This window comes from Protopterus annectens, chromosome 7.part0, assembly GCF_019279795.1.
Source record: "Protopterus annectens isolate FY-2018-M chromosome 7.part0, PAN1.0, whole genome shotgun sequence".
In the NCBI taxonomy this organism is placed as follows: Eukaryota; Metazoa; Chordata; order Ceratodontiformes; family Protopteridae; genus Protopterus; species Protopterus annectens.
Window position 1 is genome coordinate 1119900812 of NC_056739.1, and position 14782 is coordinate 1119915593.

At 41.5% G+C, this 14782-nt stretch overlaps 1 protein-coding gene across 1 annotated transcript in view; it reads left to right on the forward strand.

Annotated features, from left to right (window-relative positions):
* Window positions 1-14782, forward strand: part of SPG11 (SPG11 vesicle trafficking associated, spatacsin) — a 2547571-nt gene that overhangs the window by 1394112 nt on the left and 1138677 nt on the right. Inside the window, exon 19 of the mRNA XM_044077700.1 lies at window positions 8862-9026. Within this exon, the coding sequence (XP_043933635.1) occupies window positions 8862-9026 (165 nt within the window). The remainder of the gene's footprint in view (window positions 1-8861; window positions 9027-14782) is intronic.

Sequence of the window (14782 nt, forward strand, 5' to 3'; positions counted from 1 at the left end):
TCTTCAGGCTTTGGATATTCCTAAGAAGCGTAAAGACCGAGACAGGCTTCAGAGGGTCAAATCTACCGACGACGTTAAGTTGGTCGTCTGTCCTGCGGTAGCCAGTGAGACACTTTTACAACCCCCTACAGTCCGTTGATTTACCTCCGCAGGCCTCTGTTGAGACCATTTCAGAGTCCTCCATGCCTCCGGCTTCCATTTTGTCTTCTGAGCTTCAGCCTGTTGCTAAGCAGGCACCGGTTTCCGAGGCCTCCGTTCTTCGTTCTGACAGCAGGCACATACCGACAACCTCCTCTACTTCTTCGGTGGCCAAGCCTCCTGAGTCCTTCCGACTTTCAGGTAAATCCTCTAGTCGCAAGCCTGTGAAGAAACAGGCTCCAGCTTCCTCTCGTTCCCCTCAATCTCAGATGGTTAAAATGGCTAATGATCTTTTGAGTCTTATTAGGGGATCACAGCCTCCTCCTTCCAAAAGAGGCAGGGGTTTCTATCCAGAAGCTTTATCTTATTCAGGTTCTGAGACTACTAGCATTTTTGCTGATGAAGAGAAAGCTTCTCAGGTTTTTTTCTCCTTTTGAGGATTCTGATGCAGAGGAATCCATTACTTCTGCTTCTCCTCCAGAATATTTTTCTTTTGGTGATACTTTGAATACTCTTAGGGAGCATTTTAAGTGGGAAAATGTACAAGGACAGTCTTTTTGGCAGTAAAGCAGAGGAGGTGCTCAAGAAGATGGAGGATAAGGCCAAGTCCATGCAAACAGTTAGACGTTTTGCAAGTTCAACCTCCTCACTTTAGCATTACTAAGAGTTGGATGTTACCCTCAATCTAAGAAAAAGATCAGAGAATTTTTGGATTTGCCTCAGCACAAGCCTCTGGCTATTCCCCCTGTGTTGGAGGTGGTGGATGATGTTTTTCTGGAAAATTCCTTGACTCCAAGTTCTGTTCTTCCTGCTCCCAGGAAACCTGACAGGTCCTATAGAGTTCCTGATTCTCATTTGTTTCTTTATTGTAATCCTCTGGCTGACCCAGAGGTTATTTCTCAAGGGCCTAAAGGGGTTAAGGCCACTGTTACCAGAAATCCTGTTCCTTCTGATAGAGAATCTAGGAATCTAGACAGGTGGGGAAAGAAGGTTTATACCTCTGCCACTCTTGCTATTAGGTCTACCAATTGCCTTTTTCATATGCTCAAGTATCAGCAGCATACCTTGGAGGCTATTAAGTCAAATATTTCAAGTGTGCCTCTTTTGGCGGAGAATAAAGATGTGCAGGATTTACTGAATTCTGCCGGTCTTGTCAACAAGCATTCATTACACTGTAGTTTTGACATTCTTCAGGCTTCCTGCAGGGCTGCAGCTACTGGTTCTGTTATCAGGAGACATGCTTGGCTCAGGGAACAGCCCCTTCCAGAGCCTGTCAAGGCCAAGCTTTTAGATTTACCTTTGCACAAGGACAGTCTTTTTGGCAGTAAAGCGGAGGAGGTGCTCAAGAAGATGGAGGATAAGGCAAAGTCCATGCAAACAGTTAGACTTTCTGCAAGTTCAACCTCCTCGCTTTAGCAGGAACTACCCTTCTAAGAGTTGGATGTGTTTACTGATACCAGCAGACAGAACCATTCTAGGACCAGAGGTTATAAATCTGCTAGGGGGCATGGGGCTACCCCTCAAAGGACTAAACAATGGCATGCTTCCACTTCTGAGTTGGGAAGTTCTAAGTCTGCATCTCAATCCAAGCATTCTCAATGACTTTGTCCAACTTCTGCCTGTTCCTGCTTGCCCGAAGTTTCCTTTATGGGGAAAGTTGGTATTTTTTGCAAAGGTTTGGGCCACCATCACGGACGACAAATGGGTACTCAGAACTGTATCCCTAGGACACAAGTTTTCTTTCCACACCTTTCCGGTGCACAAAGGATTCCCGGACATTCCTCCAAATCAAAGGGCAGAAGTGGAGAAGCAAATTTTGTCTCTGTTGCATCTGGGGGCAATAGAATCAGTTCCTGCTCAGCAGGTAGGCCAAGGCTTCTATTCTAGACTTTTCTTAGTTCCAAAAAAAAAAAGGCACCTGGCGGCCTATCCTAGATCTAGCCATTCAGAACTCTTTCTTGGTGATTCCAAAGTTCAGAATGCTCACTCTTCATCAGTTGCTACCAATATTGGACAAGGACTCCTGACTTGTAACTTTGTTTCTCAAAGAAGCTTATCTGCACATCCCTGTCAAGGAAAGTTGCAGGCAGTTCCTTCGCTTCGGAATGGGCAAGCAACATTATCAATTCTCTGTGCTGCCCTTTGACTTATCTACTGCTCACAGAGTTTTTACAAAGTGCCTGGCTCCAGTCATTGCTTTTTGCAGGCAGAAGAAAATTCAGATTTATCCTTACTTGGGCTATCTGATTCAAGCAAAGTCTCGGGAACAGCTGTTAAAGGATTTGGAATTTGTGAAGACTCTCCTCTCTTCACTGGGTTACACTCTCGACGAGCAAAATGTAAAAATGGTACCAACCAAGGAGATAATATTCCTGGGAGTGAGTCTGAACACAGCCGCCCAGATGATATATCTCACCCAGGAGAAGCAGACATCTCTCTCAGCTTACTTCAAGCACTTGGCAAGCCTGTCCCAGCTCCCTGAAAGGAAATACCTGCAAGCTCTGGGATTCATGGCCTCTTGTAGTCTTATGATTCCATATGCAAAGCTGCATATGAGGAAATTGCAATGGTGCCTAGAGAACCTTTGGTGTCAGCACACACAGGACCTGGATGTGGTTATTCCTCTGCTTCCTTGTCTGCAGAGAGAGTTTCTATGGTGGGCAGCAGCCTGTTTGCAAAACAATGGCATGCCTTTCCACCCACCTCTTGCATTTCAAGTTCTGACCACGGATTCATTGGACTACGCCTGGGGAGCTCACCTGGATGGCAGATGCATACAGGGACGTTGGAGCGCCAAGCAGATGCACCTGCACATAAATCTGAAGGAATTGATTGCAATTCAGCAGGCCTTACTGGCTTTCAAGCATCTTCTTTCTCCTGGAACTCTGCTGGTCAGAACAGACAACACCACAATCATGTGGTACATCAACAAACAGGGAGGGACGCATTCTTACCCCCTGTGCAGACAGAGCATGATTCTGTGGTCCACAGCAGTGTCACAGGGCCTACATCTTCTAGCTCAGTTTCTTCCAGGGAGACTCAGTGTTTTGGCAGACAAGTTGAGCAGACAAACCCTGGATCCTCACGAGTGGCAGCTGAACAGAACAGTCTTTTACTGTATCATTCAGTGTCGGGGCACTCTTCAGGTGGATCTTTTCTCCTCCCCAGACAGCCACCTTCTGCCACTTTTATGCACCAGACAGCATCACAGCAAAGCCTGGAAAGTGGATTTTCTGTCTTTCCCTTGGACGCTACTTTCAATTTATGCCTTCCCTCCGCTTCCTCTTCCTCCCAGAGTATTGTTGAAGATCAGGGACGAAAGACCAAGGACCATTCCCATAGCTCCAGACTGGCCCAGGCAGCATTGGTATCCTCTGCTTCGCAGTCTGTCCTAATTTCCTCCGTGGCATCTTCCTCTGAAACCAGATCTTTTGGTTCAAGAAGGGGGAAAAATTATGCATCCTCATCTTCAGACGCTCCATTTGGTAGCATGGCTCATTGTATGAGTCAATCCATTTCTTCTTCCCTTTCCCAGCAGGTGGTTAATGTACTTCAGGTGGCCTAGCACTAGGAAGTCCTACGCTGGCAAATGGGAGATTCTCTCATTGGGTGCAGGCTAAAGGAGAATCTTCTTCTCAGCCTACTCTTCCTCTGATCCTGGAATACTTGGCTGAATTGCTTCAAGGTGGACTTTCTTTTTCCTCTGTAAAGATCCATGCTTCAGCTATTTCTGCTTACTGTTCTTTTGAACAGCCCATTTTCTCTCATCCCCTGATGAAAATGTTTCTCAGAGGTGCTAGCAACTTAAAACCTCCCAGAAGGGCACCTACTCCGGCCTGGGACCTTAATTTTGTGTTGGAGAAACTCACTCTTCCTCGTTTTGAGCCAGATGCCACTGCAAATTTAAAGTTTCTCTCTTGGAAAACTGCATTTATCTTGACTATATCTTCAGCAATTAGAGTTTCAGAACTGCAGGCTTTGATGGCTGTGGAGCCTTTTCTCATCTTCCATGCAGATCATGTCTCCCTGAGGACCAATCCCTCTTTTATGCCGAAGATGGTTTCTAGTCTGACTCTTAATCAGTCCATACACCTTCCTACTTTCTTTCCTAATCCTCAAAATAGAGGTGAAAGGATCCCGCATTCTCTTGACGTACACAAGACAGCTCAGGTTCTACTTGAACTTGGACTAAGGATCTTCAGAAATCAGCTCAGCTATTGGTCAGTTTTGCTCCTGGAGCTCAGGGCAAAGTTATTTGTAAATGGATTGCACACTGTATTACTTTCTGTTATTCCTTTCATGGCAAGGTTCCTCCTCAAGGAATGAGGACCCACTCCACAAGAGCAGCCTCCACTTCTGCTGCTTTTTTACGGGGTGTCCCTACTAAAGACATTTTAGAGGCTGCCACATGGTCTTCTGTGCACACTTTTACAAAGCATTATAATTTGTCTTTGTTTTCTAGATCCAGGGCAGGGTTTGCCACTGCTGTTCTGCAGGTCATTCTCTCCAATTCTTGATTGTCTTGGTACCTCCTCCCTCTTCTCTGGGCTTTGGTAATCAACCCATTTGTTAGGACTGCAACAGTGAAACACAATGAACATAGTACAGTTGTGTATACTTACCATAAATGTAGATGTTCGAGTGTATTCACTGTTGCAGTCCTGGTTTCCCTCCCTCCTTCCCCCTGTTTTGGTATTCTCCTGCTCTCCTTTCCTAAGGTGCAGGCTTTATTTGGTTTATTTTACCAAGAATACTTTATTTTTTGTCTAAGCCTTGTTTTCTTGGAGGCTCCTGACATTTGTGGCAAGAAAGACTGAGGAAGTGACACTGGCTGCCTCCTTTTGTATTAAGGATACTGACGTCCTATGCAACCGACGGCAGCCGCCGTCATATCCCCTTATCTTTGGTATTCGGGCCGATCGAGGGCTACTGGAGGCCGGATAACCCATTTGTTAGGATTTCAACAGTGAATACACTTGAAAATCTACATTTATGGTAAGTGTACACGACTGTACTTTTCCCACTCTCCCTATTTACTCATCTCCAGTCTGTTGCAGTAGATTCTTCAGATGTGACATGGGGAGTGGTCCCCAAATGGGATGAAAGTGCAAGTTCTGTGGAAGTCTCGCAGCAGACAGAAGCACATGAATATCAGAGAGAGACAGATGTCAGCAGTGATTAATGGGTTTGAAAGCTTTAAATCAGCTCTGGTCCCCAGGACCTCTGCAAATTTACGTGGACGACCCAGTGATGTGTGGTACATAAACAAGGGAGTACTAGATCATACCTCCTTTGCAGTCCTGCTGTGATAACCTGTGAGGTAGCAACTCTGCTCTGTTTGACTTCTCAAGCTTCATACATTCCATCACAGCAAAACATGATTGCAGACAAGCTAAGCTGAACTAAGACAAACCCTGATGAATGGAAACTTTATTGTGGGCGTCTTCCAAGAACTGATCTAGATGTGGGAACACATCCAGTAGATCTCTTTACCTTCTGTCAAACCATGCAACTAAACAAATTCTGCTTCAGGATTCCATGCAAATAGGCCTGGAAGACAGATGCCTTCTCTTTCCCATTTACAGGAATGTTTCTGTGTACAAGAATGTTTATGTATGCTTTTACACCCTTTTCACTGATATCCAGGGTGATGGTAACTCTCTTTTGGCCCAGGTAACAGTGGTTCTTCCTCCTTTTCAATCTGTCCAAGGGCAATTACCACCGACTTCCCCATGCACTGGATTTGGATTTGCTCATACAAGATAAGGATTGTTTAATACACTCCATTCTGAAAACTCTTCCATTCATTGCCTGAATGAAAGAATTTTTAGTACTTTTTAGCACCTTTTTTCTGATGATATGCAGCAAGGCAAAAAACTGCTACTTGAAAATCATACATGTGTAAGTGAAAAAGATTTTCTAGTGAGTGCTGACCAAGTACTAGGCCCCTCTTCAGGCCCAGCTGCCTCTGGTTCTTGAATATTTGTGTGAGTTACTGTCCCCTGGCCTTTCTTATGTCTCTATCAAGGTTCATTTATTTTTGCCATTTCTGCTTGATCACAAGAGACTAGTTGGCATAATGGTTATGGTCTTCACCTCCCATGCACAACATACAAGGTTCAGTTCTGACCTCCAGCCAGTTCCTGATTGGCATTTGCATTTTCTCCCTGCGTCTCTGTGGGGTTTCTCCCATCTCTGAAAAACATGCTGAGTGTTTCCATCTTAAATTCACCCTAGAATGGAGCTGTGTGCAGTAACACAGACTCTACATGGTGCCTTGTAGGGGAAGAGTTCTACAGACCAGCCACTGTGGACATATATTGTGGTGTGCGGTAGCCCCAAAATAAGAGAACACTGATCACAGACTGGGTGCTGTGGCAGGGATAGACACTTGACAGTGTAAAATATTGCTCCAGGTGATTTGGTCATGTTCTGCTATTCTGTCTTTTGATCCCCCAATCATTTTCAAATTAAACCGTTTTTAAAAGAGGTATTCCATATGCTTCCACCTAGGAACAGGTGGCTCAACCTTGAGATCTTAAACTAACTTTGTGCTTGAAAAGCTTACTGGTGGATGCTGGCAAGACTGAAATGGCTTCAAGGCTCAGCAGCTTTATAACTCCTGTGATCCCATCCTTAGTTGGCTTCTTTTGTACTCGTCCCATTGATCAAATCCAAGGTCATCTGAGGCATAGGCAGAGTTCCATCCCAATGCTTCATGCATCTAGCAAGACTGTAGAACCTCGGCAGCAGCAGACAATAATTTGCTCTTCATAATTACCAAATATTAGATACTTTGGAGCTATAAGAAATAGAATCATTCATAAAGAAAGCAGAGAAATTATGAAGCACCGGTATGGTTAGAGTTTTTGAAAAAAATGTCACAGTATAGAACTAATCTCATTTTTAAATGTTGAACTTGCATTTCCTCCTCAATTGTGAACAGAATATGGTTTAATAGTCCTTTTTGTATGTTTGTTTTTTTTAACCTTTTCCTCTGTGATCATTTATCCCTCCACTGGACAGTCATTCAGTTTGGTTCCCCTGTCCTGTAACACTTCACATCACCAATGTATGGACATGTCCCTGTATTCACTGCAAATTTACATCGAGAACCCCCCTTGCTTTCCCCCTTGGCAGTAAGGGGGTGAGAGGTGACCACCAGAAGGCTGATAAACTGGGAAAACTCAGTATTTTCACTGTGCCCTACTCGCCTCCCTGTGGCAGCTGCACAGGATATTACTATTAGCAGGGCCTTCTGCATCAGAGTGTCAGTGCATTCCTCCACATACTTATCCTGGCTTAATGACCCCATCCTAGTCCTGTATGATCCACCACCCATCATCCAGCAAGTAGTTGTGCACTGAGACCTAGATGCCTCCTTCCCTGTAGAATAAGTGATCTGATGCCAGCAGCTGTCTCGTGTCCCTCCTGCTCCTGGCCAGCCTGTTAGTGCCTTGGTGCTCTAATCAAACATTGCAGCTGGGGCTGCATGCATGAATTTGCGTGTGTGTGTGTGTGTGTGTGTGTGTGTGTGTGTGTGTGTGTGTTTGTGTGCGCGTGTGTGTGTGTGTGTGTGTGTGTGTGTGTGTGTGTGTGTGTGTGTGCGCACCAGGGAGCTTGCAGTGAGATTTTTTTCTCAGCAGCTTATTCCCCACCTTTGCTTTCTCCAATATATTCCCAATGATTAGGAAAAAGGGTGACAGATTAGTTCCTAGTACTTAGTTTCGCCCTGCCTTCAGACAAACACAGTACGTCCTTAAAATCTTTGTAACTAGCAACACATTTAAGAAAAATATATTCAACAGAGAAAAGTTGCCTGTAATTTAATTCCTGAAGCAGGAAGTAACTTGTTACAGACTAGACCCTGTATAAGTATTAATAATACAGTATATGCTAGTTTATGCAGTCAGACAAACTACTGAGCAAAAGAGAAGCACTTATTGTTTCAGTAACTGTTATGCACTACACTGAGTGAATTGTGTACAAAATGATGATGCTATAAAGATTATTGTTTTAGTTTGATAGCACAACCCCTTGAAATACTACCCATAAAAATGGAATTGAGGTAAGGGACATACATTAGAAATGGTATGCTTAAATCATTTTTAAATCTTTTTGGGTGCACCTCAGAGTTTTCATCTTACAGTGAGTAGTATCTTGCATATGGCATATGAATGGAAATCAAAATAATAGTAAACTGTTCGTGAAAACCTTGGTTAAGCTATTCAATAATTATTTTTTTTGTATTTGTCCTTTGACACAACACAGTGGTAAGAGCTTAATATGTGAGCTGCAAAGTTTTGCATCCAGAACTCTTGTAATTGTTTCTTCGTTTAATTAATTTAATGGAATGTATAATGTTAATTGAGATGTCTATATTAAAGTATGCTCCAGGAAGATGAAGACCTCTAATTAACTGTATCTCCAGTTTCAGTGCTTATTCTTGATCAAGGGGTTTGAATTATTAAAGATTTTTAATCCTTTTTCAGAGTGCATCCTATTTAGTTTTCAGTGCTTTTCTGATAAACTGATGTAATGATGTGATGTTAAAAAGAGTTTTTATTGTTGGTGCTAGTATTTTATTTATAATTAAATCCTTCAAGAATAAATGTGTCAGAGTAAAAGTAAATGTTAACACTAATACTTTATTCATTAAAGGATATGTTGGTGCATGCTTGTCTTGCTAAATATGGACCCACTGTTATGTGCTTCTTTCTTAGGTTGTATGTCAGAATGAAGAGGTTTGTGGCCCTTTGTGGAATGTGGACCCACAACTGTTAAAAATGGCTTTGGCACCATACCCAAAACTGAAAGCAGCTTTATTTCCTCAGTGTGCTGTACATGGAATTCCTTCACTTGATATCAGTCTGTACCATCTTATTAAGGTAGGAATAACATTCTTTGTAAAATAAATGTGTTTTGCAGGCAAATTGAGGATATTAATGGGCTTAACTAGATAAAGAAGCCATCTATTTTTGCTATCAATATTCTTATTGCTGAGGTGTAACTAGGGTGTGGCGATGATGCAGCTGTCCTTAGTGCAAAGTGTTAGAAGGTGTGATCAGTCTTCAGTGTATTACTGCCATTCAGAACTTAATGCTGGTATTGAATTTGCAGTAAGGACTGAAGTGCGTTAGCACTGAAGTGTGGTGTAAACTGTAGGTAGATGCTTGCTACGGATGTAGCAAGCAGTTTCTGTTGTTTAAAGTAAAAAGAGAGACTTTTTCTGCACATCAAGTGGAGGGGGCACCTGAGCTAGGAACAGCGCAAGATGCCAGAATTGCTAGCTATGACTCTGTGTATGTTTATATGCATGGTTACATAGTAGTGCTTCTGCAAGGGAATGAGTAAAGACCCAACTTCACCACCATCAGTTACAAATATATGTTTATTTAACTTCTTAATAAGTATGATTAGGAGATGCCTATTTTCAGGATCAGGAGAGTGTTACTGAAATTATGATGGGTGCCAAATTCAACCAAAAAGTTTTAGATCCCAGTAAGGAAAGCTCAAATACTTTCCAGCTAATTTCTTTAATTTTGTATAATAATCCTGAACAGCATTGGATATTTGGATTGTATAGAAAGAATGACTTGTCATAAGTCCAAGGCACATTAAATTTGGATGGCAGAATAACAAATTAAAAAAAGTAATGTGTGAACCCACCCTTGCAATCAAGGACGAAGAGCAATTTAGAGGTTTGCCCCAAAAACATAAAATGCCTGCCTTAAGTAAGAACACATTGTTTTATATTTAGAAGAGCTGTAATATTCCAGTCTAGGTGGATGCAGTTTATGAATTTTAATTTAAGTGTTTACTAGGGTAAAAGCACCAGTCTATAGGGACCATTTTCAACATTGCCCTCCATAGCTCTGAAATGTTTCTGATTTTATCTCATATTTTTGTCCTTTCCTTTATAACATTTTTGATTTTTCTGGTAAATCACAGACAGTAATTCCAGCCATTGTTTCCTATTCTTCAGTACATCATGTTGAGGCAAACATTTGTTCTTTTATTAGCTTTCTAAGCAGATTAGTAATATTTAAAAATTGTCCTTTTTTCCCAAATTATGTTTGGCTTTAACTATTTTTCTTGTGCAAAGAAGTTGAAAGCTATGCTGACTTGGAGCAAATGTGCAGTATGCAGTTTAACAAAATACAGCAAAACTAGTAGTATGAACGGATTGTTAATGAAAATGTCAACAAGTTTCATATAATGACATAAAATGAATAAGGTACGGTACGGTTAGGCCAAGTTCACAAAAACAAGCAGGCATGCTCAGAAGGAGAGCAATGTATTATTCTATCAAGAAGCAAACATTTGGTGCTAGCTGCATAAGTCATTAAACTATACAGTATTAAGTTGGAAGAATCATATCTTACAACTGGGGCGATATATATATATATATATATATATATATATATATATATATATATACACACACACACACACACACACACACACACACACACACACACACACACAGTTTTTGTATTACTGAACAGTAAGTTACTTTTCATAAAAAGCTCTTATGTGGACAAATGAACAAATATTGGAAAAATTGATAAGTTGTGTAGGAACTAACCATTTCTTCATTGTAACTGATTAAGGTTAAAAAAAAATTATTTCCGAGAAGTACATTCGTCTGAGCACTTTTGAAACTATTGCATGAATCTGATATATACAAGGGGAATCTAATATCTGATATGGAGTGGTACTGTCACCATGATATGCTCTGGTTGGGTCTGTAAAAGCAGTAGCCAGCTGAAGTAGATGAACATTTTTCCAGTATTGATGCTTTGGAATTATTGAATGCATACATGACGAGGTGGATGATTCAATTACATTTATTGAGGAAGACGTGAGCAATTTAGTCAGTGGAATACTCAACAATGCTATATGTACCACATCACAAGTAGAAATTTTGGAAGATGAAATGAAAAATAGAAATAGTGCAGTATAACACTTAAAAAAGTTCAGTGATGAAAACATTAATAAATATTTACTGAAGTTATTCTTTGATTTTTTGGCATTAAAAATGTTGCAAGCAGGGAGGGGCAAGTGCAGATTGAGATGTCTAATATTGCATTGTTGTGTTAAAACACTATATCTTACTTTGAGGTTCCCCCTGTATTGAGTAAAATCAGAGTCATTCCGAAAAGTCCCCCTGACCTTCATATGTCATGGTGTCCCCACATTGTCAGGTAGTTGTGTTTGGCCCCTTGATACCCATTTCTTTCTTTGTCACTCATGCAGTTTAAGTTTTAAAGCTTACTTTATAGGAACATTCTCATCTTTGACATCCAAACATAAAAAAAGTTAATTCCTTCCAAGTATACCAGTCAAGACCTGCTCAAGAGCTGCATGTGCTGTCAGGAAACAGTATGACTTGCAGACTGGTTTGTGTCTGTCATCTATCGAGCACTCTTCCAGTGTATCTTTTAGTGTATCTTATATGTGTGTGTGTGTGTGTGTGTGTGTGTGTATATATATCTATATCTATACACACACACACACACACACACACACACACACACAAGTACTGTGCCTAGAGCCCTCCCTCCCCCGCTGTGGTGTTCTGCAGCCATCTACCTACTAAACTACTTGAAACTTCAGCAAGGTGTCTTTTTTCCTCCCACAAGGAGGACATCTGAGAGAGAGAGAGACTCTTAGATCTGCTAACCACAGTGATTTTTATCTAGACTAATTCTTTGTACTGTGTTTCATTTACAAAGAACTTGGACACTTCCCAAAATTCTGGACAGGACATAAACATTTTCAGTTCACCATCTCCCTTTTTGATCCGTCCACTGCATCCATAATGTTTCTCAAATGCTTAGGACCAGTGCCTGCCCACCTCAAGAGCCAAGGGATCCATGTTTATCCATATCTACACTATTATTAGACTATTATCTACAGATATTTAATTCAAGCCTTCTCAATGGAAGGGATAGACTCTTCTGAGGTATTCCATTCATTGCCTGACTTACCTGAGACTGATTCTCCCCGAACCTACCAAAGTCAAGTGTAGCTTTGCAGAATACTGAATCTTCTTAGAAGCCTTATTAGATGCATAAACAAGCTGGTTCTTCTTTCCAAAGGAAAAAAGACATCCATTTTGGGCAGTTCTTTTTAAACTTGACCCGAGGGCAGCCATGTTGGTCCAAATATTTCTAAAGGCCTTAAGATATATGCCAGCCTCCATATTGCTGGATCTATGGCCAGCATACACGTGAAGAAGATGGTAGTTTAAATATCCAAAAAGACTGTTAAGATGGCAGTTTCCCTAAAGCTTTTGGGAGCAACACACTCACACACTGAATAAGCTGTTACATATAATTTTAGAGCCTCTGGAAGTAATTCAGCTTTTGGTAGCAGCACACCTCCCTCTGAATAAGCTGGTTGTCTCAACAAGTGTTAAACACCCAGGATTTTCTCTGTGTGGTTTCAGAGAGTACTCAGACTCTGACTACAGATGCCTATTATCTAGCCTCTACGGGCCTGCTATATCCCTTCAGACCTGAATGCAGTCATAGACAAGCAGAGCAAGTCCAAATCCAAGAACCACGTATGGAAGGTGGATCACATTGTCTTCCAAAGTGTTATGGAAAAAATTCAAGGGGTGGCTAGGTAAACATATTTGCTTCAGACAAGAATTCCCATTTTGAAGGAATTCTGTTGCAGATACCCATGCAAAGAAACTTGGCAGTGGATGCCTTTTCTACTGCCTGAAAGAGAGAGGTGTTTTTCTTTTTTGCCTTTTCCTCTATTCTTCTGAGCCTCAGTGCTACAGAAGGCAAAAGAAACAATTCCAGTGGTATCTTAGTAGAGCACATCTGTGGCCAGGGCAGGCATATCTGTACTGGCTATTCCAGTTAAGCAGAGAATGGCCAATCCATTTCCAAAAGCTTGCTCCCTGCTGATCCAGGAAGAATGATCACTGGTGTGGCCACTCTTGAAGAATCTCAGGTTTGCAACTTTGGTACTTTTAGTCCAATACTCTTCAAGGAGCCGTGTTTAAAAGATGTGCTGCATATCATGCAAGAGACCAGAAAGCCTTGTAGTAGAAAGTCTTGTATGTCCAAGTGATGAAAGTTCTCCTTATAATGTAGTCCAAGGGGCATTCTCCTCACAGAAGTCACAGAACCCAAAGACATGCAGCACCTAGTAGAACTCTTTCATGATGGCCTTATCCTATGCTTCCATTAAAGAGCAACTTTCTCCAGCTGCAAAATGCACCCTTGTGGACCCTCCACTGTCCTCTCATTCTGCAGTGAAACAGTTCCTAAAATGAGTATGACTTTAATTTTCTACAGGATAGTTAATCTTGGTCCTCTCTAAGCCTTGTGCTTCAGTAGCACTAAAAGCCTTCCATGACGCACCTGCTTTTGGTGGCTGTTAACTCGGCCAGGAATATCTCAGGACTTCAAGTCCTAATGTGTAAAGAGCCATTTAGTGCCTTTCATAGAGGCAAAGTGAACCTTAGAAGTAATCCTTCCTTCCTTCCTTCCTTCATGCACATGGTAGAATTTGAACTGGCATTTAGGCTGCATAGCTATCATTTTTCTGTCCCGGCCCCCAGAACAAGGAACAGTGAGCACTGTACTTATTGGTTGTATATATGCAACTCAGATGTCACAATATGGTCTGATCAGCTTGTTGTAATATTCTTCATACCAGCTACTCAGGGTAGAGCAGTCTTTAAACTGCTGAATGGTAAGATAATTACATTGCCTTTCTTATGAGACTAATGGAAAAGACATGGAGGGGTTTGTGAAAGGTCACTCTGCCAGGGCAACAGCCTGTACAGTAGCTTTCCTTAGAAATGTTTTCTCAGAACAGTTTGGTTACATGATAGAAATTCAGAAATACACCACCAAATTACTTGAAAGAAATTCAGGACATGAGCTTTTATTACAGTAAAACTGAAGCACACAGGATTAGTTAACACTATTATCTCAGAAATAGGTGGCCATCTTGCATGCATCACTTTGGGAGCAGGTGGAGCATGCATTTGACATTATAACATTCCAATTCACTAACAAGCTGTCCAGTTGCTGCTGCTGTACAAATGTTTCCAGACTGCCTTTCTTACCTACTGAAGCCCTTATCTCTAGTCTTCACATGGAGAAGCTATTAAGGTTTTGTGTCCTGAGAATCTGGTAGGCCTGCTAGTGAAGTGACATGCCAGGTCATTCCATAGGCAGTTTTATGGGTAGACTGGGTAGGATGAGTCATCATGTGAACTTTTCAATAGTAAGGAAGGGAGCAGCTAGAGAGAGAGAGGTTAAAAGAAAGAAAGAAAATTAATGTGGACTCGTGCTTGAAGGAATTTCTGCCTCAGCATTTACAAAGGATCACAGAAAGGGCTATGAGCGATCACGGAATATCTCAAGGAAGCCTTCAGTGGATGGAGAGTGGGATCTGTTTGAAGTAATAGGTGTGCTAGCTGAGATAGTGAAGTTCTTGAATTATAATACGTTAACAACATATCACCCTTTAACCCCAGGTTGTATCAGATTCAATTAGTTATGTCATAAAACCAATGTTAAGAATGTTGAAGACTTTTGACTAGATGTTATTACAGGTGTTTCCTTAACTGTTCTGTTATCAGAAACAGAATGTGTATGTGCGTGTCTGT